At 35.9% G+C, this 19,618-nt stretch overlaps 2 protein-coding genes and 1 non-coding gene across 7 annotated transcripts; 1 reads left to right on the top strand and 2 right to left on the bottom strand.

Moving 5' to 3' along the window:
* The first annotated feature begins 1,264 nt into the window (after nt 1-1,264).
* Nucleotides 1,265-14,843, top strand: LOC143723026 (uncharacterized). Of its 5 annotated transcripts, none has more exons than XM_077214993.1 (20): nt 1,265-1,459; nt 3,213-3,281; nt 5,500-5,790; nt 5,891-6,196; nt 7,747-7,809; nt 7,904-8,041; nt 8,464-8,580; nt 9,408-9,551; nt 11,242-11,328; nt 11,431-11,487; nt 11,578-11,664; nt 11,844-11,930; nt 12,035-12,121; nt 12,219-12,308; nt 12,423-12,491; nt 12,915-13,031; nt 13,116-13,196; nt 14,014-14,127; nt 14,270-14,428; nt 14,518-14,843. In XM_077214993.1, the coding sequence occupies exons 1-19, from the start codon at nt 1,408-1,410 to the stop codon at nt 14,389-14,391; spliced, it is 2,178 nt and encodes a 725-aa protein (XP_077071108.1). In that variant the 5' UTR covers nt 1,265-1,407; the 3' UTR covers nt 14,392-14,428; nt 14,518-14,843. The 5 variants fall into 5 exon arrangements, with proteins under 5 accessions (XP_077071108.1, XP_077071107.1, XP_077071110.1 ...); XM_077214992.1 differs by having other exon boundaries at nt 12,038-12,121; nt 12,420-12,491; XM_077214995.1 differs by having other exon boundaries at nt 12,038-12,121.
* cfap418 (cilia and flagella associated protein 418) lies at nt 14,246-18,055 on the bottom strand. Its single transcript, XM_077215000.1, has 6 exons — nt 17,789-18,055; nt 17,398-17,497; nt 17,217-17,275; nt 17,018-17,083; nt 16,696-16,791; nt 14,246-15,100 (listed from the first exon to the last, which is right to left on the bottom strand). The coding sequence occupies exons 1-6, from the start codon at nt 17,926-17,928 to the stop codon at nt 14,941-14,943; spliced, it is 621 nt and encodes a 206-aa protein (XP_077071115.1). The 5' UTR covers nt 17,929-18,055; the 3' UTR covers nt 14,246-14,940.
* A 79-nt stretch (nt 18,056-18,134) lies between these two features.
* On the bottom strand, nt 18,135-18,216 carry trnas-aga (transfer RNA serine (anticodon AGA)). The gene has a single exon. It is a non-coding gene; the product is annotated as a tRNA-Ser (tRNA).
* Between the last annotated feature and the right edge of the window lie 1,402 nt (nt 18,217-19,618).

Below are 19,618 nucleotides of genomic sequence, written 5' to 3' on the forward strand. Positions count from 1 at the left end.
CAGATAGCATGTTCTGTAGCTTAGCAATGATTCTGAGGAGGGAGGTGGCTATTGCCGAAAATATGATTTTCGAAAGTCAATATGTCTAATAATATTCCCAATATAACTGTGAAAATGCTTTTACATTGGAAAAGTAAAAACGTTAAGTTGGAAAGACAAGTAATGACCCAAACACAACAGTACTTTTGTTTCAACTAAATTTTTTGGCTTCTACATGATTGAAACTTAATTCACCACAAATTGTGGTTGGCACAGACATGGTTATTTTTACTGCAAGTAAACCTGTATTTAATGCACCCTACCAAAATGTATTTGAAATACATTTATTTTATACTAAGTATGCTACAAACACATTCAAAATTGTAGTACATCCTGGATTTGTAGTATACTTAGTATGAAATAAATATATTTTAAATACATTTTGTTATAGTTTTCTTTCACTAGGGCAGTCTAGGTCACATTTTCTTTTTACCTTGCGCAATTTCATCCCTGCTTTTTAAAGATGAAGGTATGTCATGCAACCTGTCCGTATTGACATCTGCCTAATTTGGCTGGCTTGGACCAAATGTCAGATGAATTTACATCAAAAAAACATTTGATTGGACACATGGCCTTTGATGTCAACAAGAAAAGAAATGGAAAACCTTTTTTCCTGCATTCTAAAAGCTTGTTTATTTTGTTCAGTGAATTTTATTATTTGCTTTTAGCTATTTTCATTGCTCTCATATCAGAAAAAAACTAAACATTTTTGGCCCATGACCACCAGTTTCTCTGTAATGCAGTAGAAATCCAATAGGATAAGGTAATGGACATCTTGCTAGAAGTCGGGACAATGGGCACAAGTGTAGGTGGGTCTGCTTTGAAGTCTTAGACGCAAACACTGTTTGCAATTTAGGCTTCACAATAATAACAGACTATTCAACATACAGCTATTCATTGTCCCTTCAGTTCATTAATTGCATGAGTCTTCATGATGAGCGCTTAATCGATTCTTCCTATCTTGAGCCTTTTGTTTAAATACACAAAGAAACTCAATACAAGTCTTTAATGAACTGGAGGGAAAAGAAAGGGGAAAAAGCTTTGTTACAAAACTAATGCTAGAATTGAAACAACTCCATTATCCACGGAAACCTATTTTAAAGCAGTGAAATATGAAGCGAAAGTTTATAGGTTTAACACCGCAAACATGAGCACTTGACCTGTGACGGTAGCAAAATAGGGTGTGTGTTTGTGGTAGTGAGTGCATGTGTGAGGCATGATGCTCGAATTCGCCCCGTAGTGGAAACCACATGCAGCAACTGCACAAACACCAAAGGCTGAAGGTGCAGGGTCACGTTCATCAGTCAGAGTAACGGAGAGTTACGGGACGAACACAAATCTTTGGCTGTTAGGCTGACTGACTGTGAGATGCCGACTCTGCTGCTGTGTGTTGTTCTCCAGGCTTTGTCCTTTTCTCAAGGTAAAATAGTTCTGATGTATGGTTGTGTAGGCAGACTGGGTCTTTCATCTAAAGAGCTTGTGTTCAACTGCGATATTATATTCTAACATATTCTAATATTTCATTTAAAAAGTATATTAAGTTGATGATACTTGAGTAGAGAGGTTGTACAATTTTCAAAGACTGTTGCACAATCCATCTAAATAGCTCTTGAGAGACAATCACTATCATAGATGGAAAATCAAATGTGCACTTTCATCAAAAGACTTTTTGTAAGACATGCTTGTGGTTAAAACAAAGCTCAGTTTAACTAATGCAGCACAATGCAATCTGAAGGCTTTTTTTTTTTTAAAGTTACAAAAGAAAGTACATCGATGCCTCGGCTCATTACGACGCTTTTCCAAAGAGCAGTTTGCACAAAGTGCAACCAGAGATTCGTTTATGCACTTCAGTGTACTGTGACACATTGGTGAATAAATAAGCTGGAAACTTCACAGGAGATTGAATGAAGAAAGATGACTTCATTTCATTTGTAAGTCAAATGCATAAGATGGCTAAAAATAAAAAACAAATCATATCGCTGAATTTTCCTTAGCCGGTTTTAGTTTTTGTATCAAACAAGTTGCAGATGTTTTTAACATGGCATGTAGACATTTTACAATGCCTTACATTTATATATAACTGTTTCAATAGTAGAATGAGACGCATGTTCTATTTTTCTTCAGTGTTTTGCTGTGAAGTATGCACAGCACAGATGGGATCCGGACAGAAATGGTGTATAATAATACAAATAGAATTTGTGTTTTGATGAATACAATTGGTCAATATTAAATAACTGTTAATCTGAGAAAAAGTTTGCAAATAATCTCAGTATATGTCTTAAAACATGCTCACAAGTTATTCTTTTTATTTGTTAAATTTTTATTTAATAATTAATTCTCTCATTTTGTAATACTACAAATATAGTGCCCTAAAGCATATTCAATTATTAACTATAAACCTGAACGTATTACATATATTTGATTATGTGAAAATAATTTTTTCTTCCTAAATTAAGTGCAAAGAGCGGACATAGGCATCATTACTATTTTTGCAATAAAATGTATTTTTAGATTCCTTGAGAACATTTAAAGTGTCACAAATGCGTTTTTTTAAAAATCAGTTTTATTCTGTGACTTTTTTGAGTATAATGACCAAGACGAGCATCAGCTCTAAGTTTCTGCCGTTTATGTGAGACAGATGGAGAAACTAAGGTGTTGAAATAAAACCAAGCGGTGTTGAAATACCTGATCAACAGCCATTTGAATTAGTCCTATAGTTGTAAATCACTACACTTAACTTTATTATTAGTTAGTTTGAACATATTTCATCTTACAGTCTCATTCATATTGTGTAAAACTGTCAAATATCTACGTTTACTTCACACCACAGGACGTTGTAGGCCTATATTTTTTCCCCCCAACATGACAAAATCTTTAAATGCGAGCTTTGTAGACAACTTTGTAACCCAACACAAACATGACCGAAATTTTGCAGAACATAAATTTTGTTGTTTTTATGTTGAGCTCTTTTAATGCGTCTTGTTCAACAGTGTCTCATTGCTGTTGTCTTTGATGAATATTGTCTTTGTAGACTGTGGAGAATTACAGCAGATTGGAAGACGTTAGATTTGAGCGCTCTGTTCTACTTTTACACTTAATTGACAGTTTTTGCCCTTTGGCTTCAAGCAATATGTTCTCAGCAAAACTCATGAGGTTCATCTTGTCATCTTCAGGGCTCAGTGGCACAGATGACATTCCTTCCAAGAGTGTGGCAACGCACGCTGATCAATCAGACAAACAGAGTAAGTTGAATGATTTCTTCTACTCTTAAGAAAACTTGTGCCTTTCCTTTGAAAATATCATGTCTAGATCAGTGTTATCAGCGGGTGCAGTTAGCAGCAATCTCACGATGATCAAAAAAAAAAAAAGCTCACTTATTTAAAAGTGGGCCACAGAGGAATCAACAGTTCATCAAGATGTTTATGAACAATATGCATGAGAACAGTGTTTGGGGTAGGCCTGCTGAGACCAACCTGCTATCATCAAACAGAACAGTGAAAAGAGATCAGCAAGATTGCACAAAACTGTGAGAGCAATCTACCACCCCGGAGACAGCCGCTTCATTTTTTTTTTTTGCACAGTAGAATTAATTTTAAAATCATTAAGCACTGTTTAATATGTGCAAGTACATGCCCTACACAATCACACAGCCATTAGACATGAAGAAGGTAAAGAAAAGCTGGAGTCAGAAAAGTCCTTGCACTTAATTGGAAGACCCTTGTCTCTCGAGTCTGTATCCAACAATTAAACATAATAATGTCGTAATTTTAAGAATCTATTGTTGAATTGATATTCTATTGACAATCTGTTAAAATTATATAATTACTGATTCATTTTAACTATCCAAAATGTAATTTTACATAATAATCTTGAACAGTTCTGATCCTTTCTACGGCATTATGGGAAAACGAGTAAATAATCTCATTCCATTTTCACAATTTGTAAAAATATTGCTTTATGGTATTCATCAACCCTGTTATTCAAATTATTGTGAAAAATTATATTTTATTAAAATATAAATTATCTTCTTGAAAGTGTTATTTTATTTACTTTATTAATTTGCATCCAAACTAGCAAGTCCCTATTAAGTGATATTTTTTATTATTTATTTTACACATTTTGATGGTTATTTAATGTTTAATTAGTATTATAAAACGGATAGTTTCTGTCCTTGATTCCGATTGGTTGAGCCGTGTTCAAAGCCATGACCTCATTACATCAGTATTACTTTATACAGTATTATTCCACTCACAACTATTTGACCTCATTACATCAGTATTACTTTATACAGTATTATTCCACTCACAACTATTTTTCACACCACAACTTGTTAACAGGGTTGTAAAAGTTAAAAACACTGGAGAAAATTAACAGGAAATAAAACACTTTTTTGAGTGTCAGAACCTATTTTTTACCCAATTTGTGGAAAGTGTGAGATGGCTGTGATTCTGCATCAACTGCTACACTACCAAAAGTGGGTCTGTAAGATTTTGTTTTGTTTAGTTGAAATCCATCTTCTATGCTGACCAAGGCTGCATTTATTTGATCAAAAACACAGGAAAAAAAATAAATGTAATGCTGTAAAATATTATTACAATTTAAAAGAATGTTTTCAACTTCAATATATTTAAAAATTTAATTTATTTTTGTGATGGCAAATAACTCCAGTCTTCAGTTTCACATGATCCTTCAATCATTCTTACATGGTGATTTGGTGCTCCTGAAGCATTCGTATTAATAACCATGTTGAAATCAGCTTGTGGAAATCTTGATACAATTTTTTTTCAGAATTCTTGGATGAATAGAAAGAACGGCATTCATTTGAAATAGAAGTTTTTTGCAACAACGTAAATGACTTAACTGTCACTTTTGATCAATTTAAAATGTTTTTCTGAATAAAAGAAAAAAACGTACTGACCCCAAACCTTTGTACGGTAGTGAATTTCACCACCAACAGTGGAACATTAGACCAGTGACCTCTGACCCCATTTAAAAGTCACCCTAAAGAAAGGCCTTCAGAATGAATCATAATTCCACAACCAATATACACAGACACAATCTGCATCCTGTAGTCATAAATCAGGAGAACTTCATATGCTCAAACCACACTGTGGAGGCAATGTCATAAACTTTCTTAAAAAAAAGTTCTTTCCCCAGTGTCCTCCATGCTACAGTATGACATTTCCACAGGAAGTGACTCACGGGATGTGGCTGTGTTGCAGTGTATTGCTACAACGTTTTGCAACATAAAACAATGCCCCACGGTTTACATATTCACTTTGCTGTTTGGATCTAAATAAAAGTCTAGTGCTAGAAATACACACTGAGAACACAATTAACACTCAGACAAGATCAGTGCCAGGATGGGAAAGTTTCTGACTCAACCCAGCATGCTGTGAAGATGAAGAATGTGAATGAATTTAGTCAATCAGTTATGTCCCTTTTCCCCTTCTGAACTAGTTGAGCTCTCCACACTAAGTCTGTCCATGGGCTGCTCTGGTGTGCTCAGGGCTCTTCACCAGAACACTACAGTCCATGTGACCCTCAAACTTCTGGATGCTGAGGAAAATAAAAAGTTTGCTCTCCAAATCTGTGAACTTTTTGGTTGTGGCCACGTTTTTGAGATTGGCACGACTGCGACGGTGCACAATGGCACTTGTCTTGCAGACTGCATCTTGAAAGACTCCAAACTGTACAACTGCACTACAGCCGCAGAAGGCGACTGCACAAATGCAACTGAAGTAATTTGCGGTGAGTCATCTGAGATCTTCTCAGAAATGTTTTGATAAGTGCTCTATTTTTGTCTCAATGCTTTAATTGGGATTTGTTTGGCCTATCCTCTATCCTCCAGAGCACCAGGCTGTCAAATTGATCGGAGGACGTGATGGCTGTGCTGGACGGGTGGAGCTGGTGCATTCTGGGCAATGGGGAACGGTGTGTAATGATGATTTTGACATCAAAAGTGGACAAGTAGTATGTGCCCAGCTGAGATGTGGCAGTTCAATAAGAAAGGCCTTTTTTGGGGCCGGCAGCGGAGCCATCCACATCAGCAAAATGAAATGCAACGGCACAGAGAGCAACTTATGGGAGTGTGGCCCCATCAACAACACTTACAACTACTGTGGACATAAGGAAGACGCTGGCATTGTGTGTTCAGGTACTATACACATGTACACTTAATGGGCAAGTGCTTAATAACATAAAACACCACTCTTTTCAAGGTGAATTCAAGTTTGCAACCCATTTTACTTCCGCAATTTGGCATATTTCGGAATTAAACAGGATTTTCAATTAGAAAATATATTGGGTGGGAATTGATTAGATGGTAAAACGTGGACATAGCAGAATGGTAATTTGTTTAAACAGTATTAAATAGGCATTTGGCAATTGTTTAACAGTATCCAAGCAGTCCACAAGGCCTGAATGATGTCAACTGAAAGGAAAGCAAGTTATTATATTTAGATTGAAGATTACAAAGACATTTTATTTGGAATAACATTCAGCCATGAATCGTGCATTAGGGAAGTAAAAAGGTGCAATTTAATTTTCATGGCGACATTTGATGTGTAGACATTCACTGCTTCCCAATTCCCCTACTTATACTATGCCCTAATAGTATACCGTTGTTGTGAAGGAAAAAGTACATCCTTTTGAGTGTGTATCAGAATAGTAGGCAAGGTATGTTGAAAAATACAGTACAAATCTGTTTCATGTCTCGAGCTCAATCAGTGTTTCAACCATGGAAAGATGCCAATAAAACCGCCAATTTAAATGTTTGTATATAAATTTCATTTTCATGTTGACATTTGATATGTAGATATTCACTGCTTCCCAATTCCCCTACTTATACTATGCCCTTATAGTAAACCGTTTTTGTGAAGGAAAAAGTAGGCTACATACTTTTGAGTGTGTAGCAGAATAGTAGGCAAGCTTTTGGACATACTACTTAGTCATAATTAATTTAACGGACAGCTCTGTTGCTTAGTTACGTGCATCCTGTCACCGTTTAAACTGCCTTGTCAATCAACCGCCGGATTTGCACATTCGCCACATTTGAAGTTTTTAACACTTTTTATTTGTGTTTGTAGTTCTAATCGAATCCTCGTCTAATGCACAATGGGTTGTGGGCAATATGAGCCATTAGAGTGTGCATGGATCTGCACTTTGAATTCTAACAGGAAAAAGTAGACCATCCGGGTATCTTTGGAATACTCATTTTAACATACTACGATTTGGGACACACTAATTCTAATTTCGAATACTATTTAGGATGGATAGTATGTGAATTGGGATTCAGGAACTAACTTTTTGAGCCAAATGCTACATTTCCTGTGTGTATTTGTGGTTGTAGTATGTGACCTCTTGAGGTGGAACATTAACATAATTTGTTTCAGCTCTTAGTCTCAGTTGTAGGTCAGATTTAACTTTTTGGGGTGGATGGACATAATTTCCACGTCAGTTGGTCTGAAAATAGGTTAAAAGTAGGGCAAGCTTACGAAAGTATTTCTGAACTGTCAAAGCGCACATATATAAGCTTTTGCCACATAATGTGGCATGACAGATCACTTTTTTATCCATTCAAGAGAAGCACAGAGAACTCGTGAATTGATCATCTATGTCAGCTTGTTAGTGTTTTGTTGTGAAATCCAGAGTGACAAGCCTTGTATTCCTTTGATGTATCCAGTGTATTAAATATCTTTCCTACAGAAAGTGTTGAGATCACACCCACAGGCAGCACAACCGAGCTGGAGTTAACAACACTAGTGGCAGGTGATGCTTCAGTTTCTTCTTTTTCAAAAGAGAAAATGAATGAAAAAAAGGTCTGCATGATTTCTGTCAATAAAACCTTCTCTGTTTATTTTAGTGTCAACTGCAATGGCAGTAACAAAGCGCAGCAGTGGAGTTTCAGCAGCAGCGATTGGCTGCATCATCTTATCTATTGTTTTACTTATGTTTATAATTATAAATGCTGCTCTCTTTGTGCATTTCAAAAGAGCAAAGGGCAAGTACAGTATAATCACTTTTTATATTCAAAAGCACTAATTACAAAATCTAAAATAATTTGTTGCTTTAGATGACAAAATATCAAAGTGGTATTCGTAAAGAAATAACAAACACTTTTCTTAGAACTAAATGAAATAGATTTTCTAACTCCAAGAACATCTCTGAGTGGTAGTACAACACTTTTATGAATACTTTATAAGAATATTTTATTGTTATAAACTTCAAAGGAACTCACTTCTTGGCCAATTTCTGTGCGCATTTAGTGCATTCTATTCAAATATCAGGAAATGCTTTTTCATAGAATATGAAAGAACTATTTTTTTTTACATTAGTTACTACAGCAATACAAAAGCTTAAGGCAGAGGCTTAGTGCTGCATGGGGAAGTTTAAGCCATTCTTTTTCACCCTCTTTGCCAACAGCTTGTGTGATTCATCAACATCACAGTAATTCCCACACAAGCCTGGAGGACCAGTCCAATATACAGATAGCAGACTATAACGCACAAATTGTCCCGGCTGCCGGGGGGCAGCAGTATGGTTTGTATTGCAATATATTTTATTTCTACATCCTCATAACTGATTATTTCTTTTTTTAGTATTTAGTTTCCTTCATATCGATCTGTCGATTTTTATCGATTCTCATGTAGAATTTTATTACGAAATTCAATCAATAAATACCGATTTGGCGCTCTTTAATGTGGCATGACAGATCGCTTTTTTATCCATTCAAGAGAAGCACAGAGAACTCGTGAATTGATCATCTATTCCGTTTTACTGCTAATTATAGCACGAAATCAACATCAGAAGGTATGTTGAAAAACACAGTACAAATCTGTTTCATGTCTCGAGCTCAATCAGTGTTTCAACCATGGAAAGATGCCAATAAAACCGTTAATTTAAATGTTTGTATATAAATCAGTTCATTTTAACCTTTAATAGTATAGTAATGTACCAACTGACAGGGTTCTTTGATTAGTTTACAGCATTTGAGAGATTTTTTCCCTTGAGAAAATTTGCCATATTCTGTACATGATGTAAATTAATCAAAATCAAATTAAATCGAAATCGGAATTGAATTAAATCTCAAGTTTGTTCATCGAAATTGAAGCGTGAAATTTGTCATCAATACCCAGCCCTTAACCCATATTTTGTGATTTTTCTAATTTATTTCACAAAATATGGGTTAAACCACATTATTTCTGTAAACAAGTGATTCAGTGTTTATGCATTGGATCTGTAATAATTAATATATATATATAAAATGAGATTGTAAATTGGCATAAACATGACATGTTTTGTAATTTCTGTAATGGTCAAACTTTAAATTTGACGTAAATGTGCACTTTCTGTTTTTCATTCCTCAGAAAGCCTTGGCCCGAGAATGAGCTCAAACTATGGCCGTAAATTCAGCAAGAGATTAAATCAACCCACTCACAACTCTGACTCTGATTCAGACTATGAACATCACAGCATTAGACCGCAAGGACTGCATCTAAACAACTTACCAAGTATGCTGCTTTAGCAGACAACACTTCTACTGCAAATGACCACAAATATATAATCAGTCCTTATTTAAAATGACACACATCGAGAAAAGTCGTGACAGAGAATCAGTCGACAGATACTACTGGCATAAGCCATTTTTACATTAAAAAAAAGTCTGCGCGAGTCAGTGGAGAAATGTTTTTTTCCCCTCTGTACTTTAGTTCACATTAAACTAAACCACTATCAGTGCAATACTGAGCGCTCCAGCTTCTGACATCTCCCTTATGAAACAAGTCAAAGTTTGTTTTGTTATGAGAGCAGATGTACAAAAGTGCCATCAACAGACTTTCTATAATGCATGGTTTTTCAATTAAAACTCCCATGTTCCGGACTGTATATTTCTTTCCCAGAAGAGGTAATACTTTTTTTGGATTAGTTCTAAATTTCCATCTGGCCAGCAGTAGGCCTACTTTGTTAAAAAAAAAAAAAAAATTCCTAAATAGTCATCAAAGATGAGTATCTTGGGCCCTCAGAGCCAAAGCAGTGGAGTCTGAGAAATCCTCACAAAAAAACTCATCAGCTGAGCCCATTTGGATATGAATATTAAAATGTATGATCCGCTGTTTTATCAGGGTATTATTATTTTTAAATTTAGATGTATGGCAGAAGGCCATTTGACAGAAAATATACTGTATAGGGTTCAGGAGTTTCCTCTTGAAGTCTGGACAATTTTTATATTTTATCTACTAAAAACAAACAAACCAACAATGTACATGATAATCAAAACGCTCTTAACTTGAGCAGAAAACAAAGTTATTTCAAAGTTTTAGTTGTCTTTCCTTGCCATCTACAAACAATTTCCCTAATTATAACATTGTTTTTAATTAAATGCCCTTAACATGCTGATTAATAATGTTAAATGTATAGATGAAAAAACATCAAAAATGGTCAAAATTCATTTACATTATGTATGACCGATAAAAATAATTGAATTTGCTGCATTTAAGCAGAAGTATCAATCAATTTAGCTGTTCACTGTGTTTTTGCTGTTGTTTGAATAACTGTTTCTTTTGCTGCTCTTATCTGGTGCTTCTGTATCGGGAGAGAGAAGCATCGCGAACGGAATGACTTGAATGAAGCGTGTTTGGCTTTAGATAAAAATATTAAATATAGCACCGAAAGATCATTACCATGAGCGCTTGTGTTGTGCACTGTTCCATTGTTTTGACGTTTAAACTGCTCACTTTAAACTGTAGAAACGATAATATTGTGTTACCCTTGTCATCATGTCTCGGGCTGGTTGAAACAAGCCATTGTCCGGAACCGGAGCGCGGTCCGCTATTTGAGGACCCCTGCTTTATGGTATCAGAAATATGCTTTTGTTTTTATTTTTCACACATAAACAATTCAATATTCAAAATAATATTCAATTCAGTGCAACACTGGCATTTGATCTTGTCTGAGATCTTTCATAACACTCATGTCAGGATGTGATGGTCCTTCCTTTCCACTTATATAAAGAGATGAAACAGGAAATACTTTAGCCGACATGGGTAGGTTCCAGTTTAGCATTTCAAAATAGTTCACTAGTTTTTCTGTTTTAGCATTGTGGACATATCACATATTCTTGTTTAAGTCAAAGTCTCTGCATTAAAGGATAAGCAGTGACTTGTGAAGAACCACATTTGATATGTATGAATTCTTCTTCACTAGCGGGAGATATGAATGATGTAGACAGTACATGCTGTGGAGAAAGATATGCACACAACGTGGAAATCAACATGGACCCCTTCAAGTCAGGTATGAATTGGAATATTCCATCGGATTCATGGAATATTTTACTCTTACCAAAAATTACCTATATTTTATCTACCTATATTTTATTGTTTCTTTGTTTTGAAGGTGATAAACCCCCACTGACACCACAGTTTTTTGGTGTCCCTGACACCCACAGTCAAGGTACACTGATCTATCGTGACCGTATTTATACAACTTTTAGTAAGAAATAAATCAGAAAAGTATAATTTTTTTTTGTTGCTCTATACACAGCAGTAGATGTGAATGATTCAAGCAGTACATCTTCTGGAGAGTTCTATCAAAACACAGAGACCGACAAGGACAACATTCCCAAGTCACGTATGCACAAATAAATCATCTTTCGGGTTCATTTGATATTTTGATGCACCTTCATTTGATTATTCCAGAGAGAACATGTCTAGATTTATGCATCATAATATTAATAATATAGTATGATTATTTTTATCACTGTAAATATTCATAAAATACTAACAATCAAACGTTTTTCCTTTATGAAGATGCGAAAACACCATCACTTCATGAAAAGTCACCATTGACACGACTGTCTTATGGTGACCATAACTCACAACGAACTGAGAGTAACGGTAAAGCTGATTGAAACCTCCGATTTCAAATATATTCCCAATGAGAAGTTGCATTTTTAGTAGGGAAATAAATTTCAAATTTATGAACCCTGTTTTGTCTCTAGCAGTAGATGTGAATGATTCAAGCAGTACATCATCTGGAGAGTTCTATCAAAACACAGAGCCCGACACAGACAGCAATTTCAAGTCACGTATGCAAAAATAAATCATACGTTGGGTTAATTTGAGTCATTTAATCCAGAGGGAACATGTGTAGGTGTATTTACTAATATTTTATGTTTCATTAAGGCGAGGAAGCGGCATCGATGCATGAAAATTCACAGTTTAGACCCCTGTCTTATGGTGACGCTGTGTTATTAGCAGACACTGACAGTCAAGGTAAAGCTCTGATTATCACTCTGATTTTAAATATTTCTCTCGCCTTTAAGGGTAAACAGTATCTTGTAGTAGGGAAATACATATCAGATTCATGAATTCTCTTCTCTTCAGCAGTAGATGTGAATGATTCAGACAGTACATCTTCATTCGAGTGCTATCAAAACACAGAGAATCTCCACTGTGGTAGGCTCATATAAAGCCATTTAAAGGGGTAGTTCAGCCAAAAATGAAAATCATAATTTTCTCACCCTCAATTTGTTCCGAACCTGTATGAATTTCTTTCTTCTGCTGAACACAAAGAAAGATATTTTGAAGAATGCTTGTAACCAGACAGTTGAAAGACCCCATGACTTCCATAGTAGGAAAATGGAAGTCAATGGGGTACATCAACTGTTTGGTTACTGACATTCTTCCAAATTTTTTCTTTTGTGTTCAGCAAAGAAATAAATTCATAAAGGTTTGAAACAATCTGAGGGTGAGTAAATGATGACAGAATTTTCATTCTGATAAGAACTATTCCTTTAAATTGAAGTTTGATGGGTTTTGTCAATGAGCATTCTGAGGATTCATTCCGTCAGCTAAACCTCAGGCATCTGTCTTCTGCAGAAGATGAGGAAAGCCCATCACTTCTTGAGAAGTCACTACCGACACCTCACAGCACTCAGATGACAGGAAACACTGCTGGTTACAGCGGCTGTCATGTTCCTCGTGCCCACAGTCAAGGTACCTTTTTGTTTTAACAATGCAACAATATTGACAACAGTGTATTTTGATAAGGAAGCGTGTGAATTCTTCTCTGCTTGGCAGATGAGAATGATTCAGACAGTACTTCATCAGAAGAGTGCTATCAGAACACAGAGATTGATGAAAACGCCTGTCTCCGTTATGGTATGAATGAACCATCACAATAAATAGACATCTAAGACCACAAGTGAAAAAACCTTTGGTTTTTAATTTGTATTTTTTAATATAAATATCTTCATTATAATTGTATTATCAGCAAAATACTTTAAAAGAAAAGTTGAGAGAAATTCTATTTGACCTAGAAATAGTGCAATTTGTTTTAAATACAATTCTAAATATCCTAAAAACCTTATTTCCCAGTTTAAATTACACCACAATACTTTTTTTCTTTTTTGAAAATAAATGTATACTTTTAATCAGCAAGGACACATTAAATTGATCAAAAAAAGACTAATATTGCAAAAGATTTCTATTTCAATTAAATGCTGTTATTTTTATTCATCAAAGAATCCTGAGAAAAACGTATCACCGTTTCCACAAAAATATTAAGCAGCACAACTGTTTTCAACATTGATAATAAGAAAAGTTCCTTGAGCAGCAAATCATCATATTAGAATGACTTCTGAAGGATCATGTGACACTGAAGACTGGAGTAATTTGCTATCACAGGAATAAATTATATTTTAAGATATATTCAAATAGAAAACAGTCATTTTAAATTGTAATACATTTTTATATTTTATTACTGTCTTCTGTATTTTTCATCAAACATAAGAGACTTTCAAAAACATGTAAAAACTGACCCCCAACTTCAATAAATTTAAAAAAATCTTTTAAATCTAAAATTTGGTTTGTATACAACCACTGTATATTTGACTTATCTGCATAACGATAGTCGCACCTTTTAAACAGCTTGATAGATACAAATAGTGTCTACAATTGGTCTCTCTTGTTTTGGAAGGTGAGGAAAGCCCATCACTTCCTGAGATGTCTTTTCAGAATCCCTACATTGCACAGACTACAGAAAGTACTGACGGTTACGACGAACAGCATGCAACTAGAAACCTCAGTCAAGGTACCTCTTGTACTTAAACATGTGATGATGTTTCTTTGCACAGAGAGCTTCCTTTCTGAAATCACACTCTTTTGAACAGCAGGATCAATTTGAAGGTAAAAAAAAAAAACACTGGCACTGACTTTTTTAACATTTATTTTAGAAACAGATAATAGTAGTACAACATCAGAGGCATCGTACGTGAATGTACCATCTATAAAAGAGACGGAGGACAATTCTGCTGCATCTTCCGGTAGTGACTACGATGACATTGCAACCTGGTGAAATCAGCATGATAACGGCTAGAGATTTTTCTCAGCAGGTAAGGTATAAAAAAAATGTATACAAGCACACATTATTTTTATTCTCTTTATTCTGTGGACAATGTTTTGCATTTAATATTTTGGATAGATGATTGACAACACATCCCTGAAAAACGTGGAATGTAACGCAAATGGGCCCTTGCAATACCTGAGTGTTTCTTCTTATACCGGAAGAACAGAAAAATAAATCAAAATCATTCACCTATATTATAATAAAAATTCTAAACAATGATCAAGCATCCTAATATTTGTTAATTGTGAAAATGTCATTAGCATGTGTATATACAATATTTGAACACATTACCTCCTTTATAATATAAAAGTCTATAATATAAACCATCCACTGAGCTTCATCATTCTAAGGGAGAATGTAGTATAGACAAAGAGACTCACAATTACATCACACAAAATACATTTTTTTTTTTGAAAATGGCCAGCATTCCCTTTTGTGAGGAGGGGGACACAACACTTGCTGGGGGACACTGATGAGATTTCTGTTGCGGACTCAAGTTCATGCTTTGTGTTTGCCGCATACCCACTTCAGCTGATGTTGCTCCCTCAGGTCTGTGAGGGACAGGGCAGAGTGCCAGCTACACTGGCAGGCATACGCACGCACACCCTTTCTCCTCCTCAGTTTGGCTTTTAGTTTGTTATAGTCCGGCATGTTGTTCCTAAAGAAAGGGAAATGAGCAGAAGCTTTGTGAGGATTTGATTATATGTCTGTAGTTCCCAAATCTCCAATTTCAACCAAGAGCGCTCAGTTACACAATTGTCTCACTGCTTCGGCTTATCTTTGGAACTTTTATCAGACTTTTAAGAACTAATATCTTGTATGTGGGTCTACCCAAGACCCGAGTAAGTCGAATGGTTACCCCAGACTTTTTGTCCTGGTCTCATTTCACTCCAGTAACATAATGAAAAATAAAAGCAATATAAAAAAAAAAACAAAAAAAAAAACAAAACGTTTTTATTATTATTTATTGCACAAAAAATGGAAGCTTTTCTGCGACACTAGTGGCACTAGCTGAATTACAAAAATGAAGCATATTCATTTCCGCCAGTTAAAATGTTGCTAATAGATCTCAAAAATATTGCACTGTTAAAATGCACAACAGCGAGAATTAATAAAGCCAAACCAAAAACAATGGACCATGTTCTTTTTTGACGTGTTCGTGGCCTGTTTAATCTTTGAAAGTTTAAATGCAGCGAATTTTAGCTTCACTTCTGTAACCGAAGCTGAAAGTCTTTTCCTGTGCAAGGCCAGCCATGTTCCCACACTGGCTCCATCTGGGGTTCCCCGCAGATAAACAAGTTCATGCACGAGTGATGCGGTCTCTTTCCATATAGTTCATTAAAGACGATGTTCAATAGCATACGAAAGCCTCCGTGTCTGTGATGACTACAAGTAGCCACACCCCAAGAACCATTCGTATTATGACAATTATAAACATAAGGTTCCAAGCTAAAGTAAATTTTCCAAGCTATTTAAATATCCTCAGATATTAACCACTATTTAAGTGGTTAAAAACTCCTGATATGGTCTGGTAGCCTATACTTCAGAAGTATAAAGGGTTATTTTAAACCTATTCTATCTTTTATTTTAAACTACAGCATGTAATGTAAGCAATGGAAACTGTAAAATAGAGCAACGATCCTGAAAAAGTGGTCTCTTGATGAGCTCCTATTTTACCTGTTTAAAATGGGATGCCTGAAGTTAAAGTTTTTAAAGATTCATTGACAAATTCCATCCACATGCTCTCCTAATTAAAGATACAAGCTTGAACATCTCGAAAAAGTAGATCATTAAAACACAAAGGTCCTTAGAGCTCGACTGTGTCTGAGCACGCAGCAAAGTGCATCGTGGCCTAAAAATGGAAGATAACTACATAAAAGACATGGTGTAAATGATTCACTGTCTGTTTGATGCTAAAGTTGAGTGAGATGCTGCAAGACACTGTGCTGAAGATAATAAGGAAATGACGTGTCCGGCGGAAAACAGGGTTTGCACAAAAAAGGTGGTGTGTTGCATTGTTAAAACGCATTTCTTTATCAGACCGTCCAAACATTTCATGAAGCTTATCTGCAAAAGGGTGACATGATGACTTCAACAAAGGCATAATTAACTGGTAAGCTGATGCTGTGCAAAAACGAGGGCTAAGGGAGGCACTCTAAGAATGCCTCATCTGCTGCAGTGGGATACATGAATCAATGCTGCCCCCTCCTGATGAAATTATGTTCCCTCCTGACATTTTTGCAGATATCTTACCTGAAAAATAAATAGTTGCAGGAAGAGTCCCAATCGTGATCGTCAAACATGAGTACGCTGAAGTCACAAGAGGTGCATCTTAATCGGTTGCAGGCCCTTCAAAAACAAGAGTCCTTGTTACAGACTACAGTCAGAATACATTTGCACATCTAACTAAATCTGTCATGACTGAAATACTTGGTCAGAAGTGCTTTCTCAATGGGGAAAATGCCTATATGCATTGTGATACTGGTTGTTGTTATTAATGTGTGCATTAAAATATCATTAAAATATGCATGGGGCCCTCAAGTCCAGGCAAGATGGATTCTGATGTAATTTCCACCTTTGAGTAAGGCTGGTTCCAATACCATGTAGTATAGAGCTTCCACCAAGAAACACAGGGCAACATCTGTTTGAGGGAAAAGTGACAAGAGTTCATCATTGACAACACATCTTACATCTTGAATCTAGGTATGTTTCGCATTTAAAATACTCAATTTCTCCTGTATAACTTCTACATGCATGTGAAACCAAAAACTTACTTCTTGGACACAGTCTGAGAAAAGGAATCACTTGTGGATGTCTTTCCTGACATGGATTCCTGTTCAGATCATAAGAGATTGTTTTCAGATGATGAATGTGCACTCTCAACAACAACAACTAGCTATATCAATGCTATCCAGTGTTATTTGACTAATTAAAAGTATTGCTTTGTTAACTTACGTCATGTGTGCTGATGGGTTGATAATCATCATCCAGAATTTCCTGCAGCATAGCGTCAATATCATCATTCTCGTGTTCAGCTCTTTTACCGCCTTGTTTTCTGGAAACCGTGGAAATAAAAATCAAACTGTTACAAATCTGACTTGGAAGAATATGGTTTTGTTGAGATGTTTAAGACAATCAATGGCAAGAATGCATGGATCAGACGTTGTTTTGTTAGCCTCCTAGCAAACATTATTTTAGCATTTTAGTCCGATTGCTAACATAAAATATCGCACATCTACAACGTATTAAAAGTGTATGGCTATATGTTCATAAAGGTTTTAGTTTTACTTTATTTGGATTAATCTTAGCTACGTTAGCTCGGCTGCTAATCCCGCTAGCTTACCACCTTGACTGTTTCTTGTCCTTGGGATTCACACACTTTTGGTCCGTTTGTTTTGAAACATAACCTGACTGTTTGGACGCCGAGGTGCTACAACAAAACTCTGATTCGACTTCATCAAGTAAATCGTCCAAATCATCCGCCATGATTACTCGGTGGAGAACGCCACGTTTGTTACCATAGAAACGTGTGGATCATTTATTAGTTACCCGCTCAGAAAGGGTTCACTGGTTATATTTTCCACAACATCAGCTTTACTGTCCAGTAAACATTCCATTCACGTGTTCTCCATGAGGACATGACGCTTCCGACTTGCTGGTTTGGTGTAAAAGTTGTAGAACGGAAAATGTATCGTTGTCGGCAGGATTCGAACCTGCGCGGGGAGACCCCAATGGATTTCTAGTCCATCGCCTTAACCACTCGGCCACGACAACTCATATTACGTAGTATGTATGCGGTTGGTGACTACAAATCAGAGGAAAGGCGGTATTAACACAACATTAAGGTATTTATTTAGGGTTTTGTGTCACATTTAAGTCAGTATAGGTGCTCGATTAATCTGTCAGTCACTGGAGGTGTCACAAGTTACATGTTCCGTGACTCGGTGTCAGTCAGGTGTCATGTCAGTGTCAGTTAGTGTTGTAGTACTCGAGACCGGTCTTGGTCTCGACCGCATTTGGTCTCGGACATTGAGGACTCCGGATTTTTTTTTAAGACCAGACAAGACCATGACTGTGAAAATATCACTAATTTGCCAGTATATTGACTATTTTTTTTTTTGTTAACATCCTTGCTTTTATTGTATGTAAAACGTACTGATTCAAATCCAAGCAATAACGTGACTCATTGGTCAATGCTAATTATGTATTTTTGTTACTGCTGCCTGTCACCTATCCCCGCCCCCTTTCACTCGCACTCCCAAAAAAGTGATCTGTGGTTGTCTGGGAGCGGGAGAAGATGTCTGTAAAATCTTCAGTAATAAAATTCGGCTACAAAAATCATAAAGACTATATATGCAAAACAACACCCAGAAGAAGGCATACAGCTTCTTGTAAATTCTGCAGTGCTTCGCTTTCAGAGACGGTGGGGACTACGCAGGGGCGTCATGCAAGCCAAAATTCTGGGGGGGCACAATCTGAGACGTTGCAATTGTTTTCTGACGGGTGATATGGATCATGTTAGGAGGGGTCAGGGGGTTTCTCCCCCTGAACATTTTTAAATTCTGGCTGCTAAACATACCATTTTAATGCAGTTTGGGAGGGACATAAATACCTTAACGGAGCTAGCAGCAACCCTCCTCTATTTGAGGACTAAGTTAAAGTATCTATTTTGTAAGTTTATGTAAAAGACAGGTTGATGAAAGAACTGTAAGCTCAAATTCAAAAGCTTTTGAAGTCTACTTCATTAAAGCATGTTTACACACACACCTACTGTACACTTACTGCAGGCCTACTACACATGATTTTAAAAACAGTACCATTGCAGTTTTTATGTTGTGATTTTAAATTGGTATGTGACCTAAGAACGATCTTACATTAAAGGTACATAAAGGTGCTGAAGTCTGACTTTGTGGTAGTCTGAGATTAAGTTATTTTAATATTAATATGTGATGAAGGACTTTGAAAGAAGTTTGACAGATTTCAGTGCTGAATAAGGTTAACACTACCCCGTTTATTTGAAAATGGTTAATATTTGACAGAAATGTAAAAAAGTAATCAAATCCAATGTAATATGTAACATTACTTTAGTATAATCATTGAAATACTGTAGTTACACTGCTCATTATTATATTTTAAATAAGGAACTTGTAAAGAGTACAAATTTTATGGCAGGCAG

This window comes from Siphateles boraxobius, unplaced genomic scaffold (assembly GCF_051911475.1).
Source record: "Siphateles boraxobius isolate OS27281-9 unplaced genomic scaffold, OSU_SipBor_1 68, whole genome shotgun sequence".
In the NCBI taxonomy this organism is placed as follows: Eukaryota; Metazoa; Chordata; class Actinopteri; order Cypriniformes; family Leuciscidae; genus Siphateles; species Siphateles boraxobius.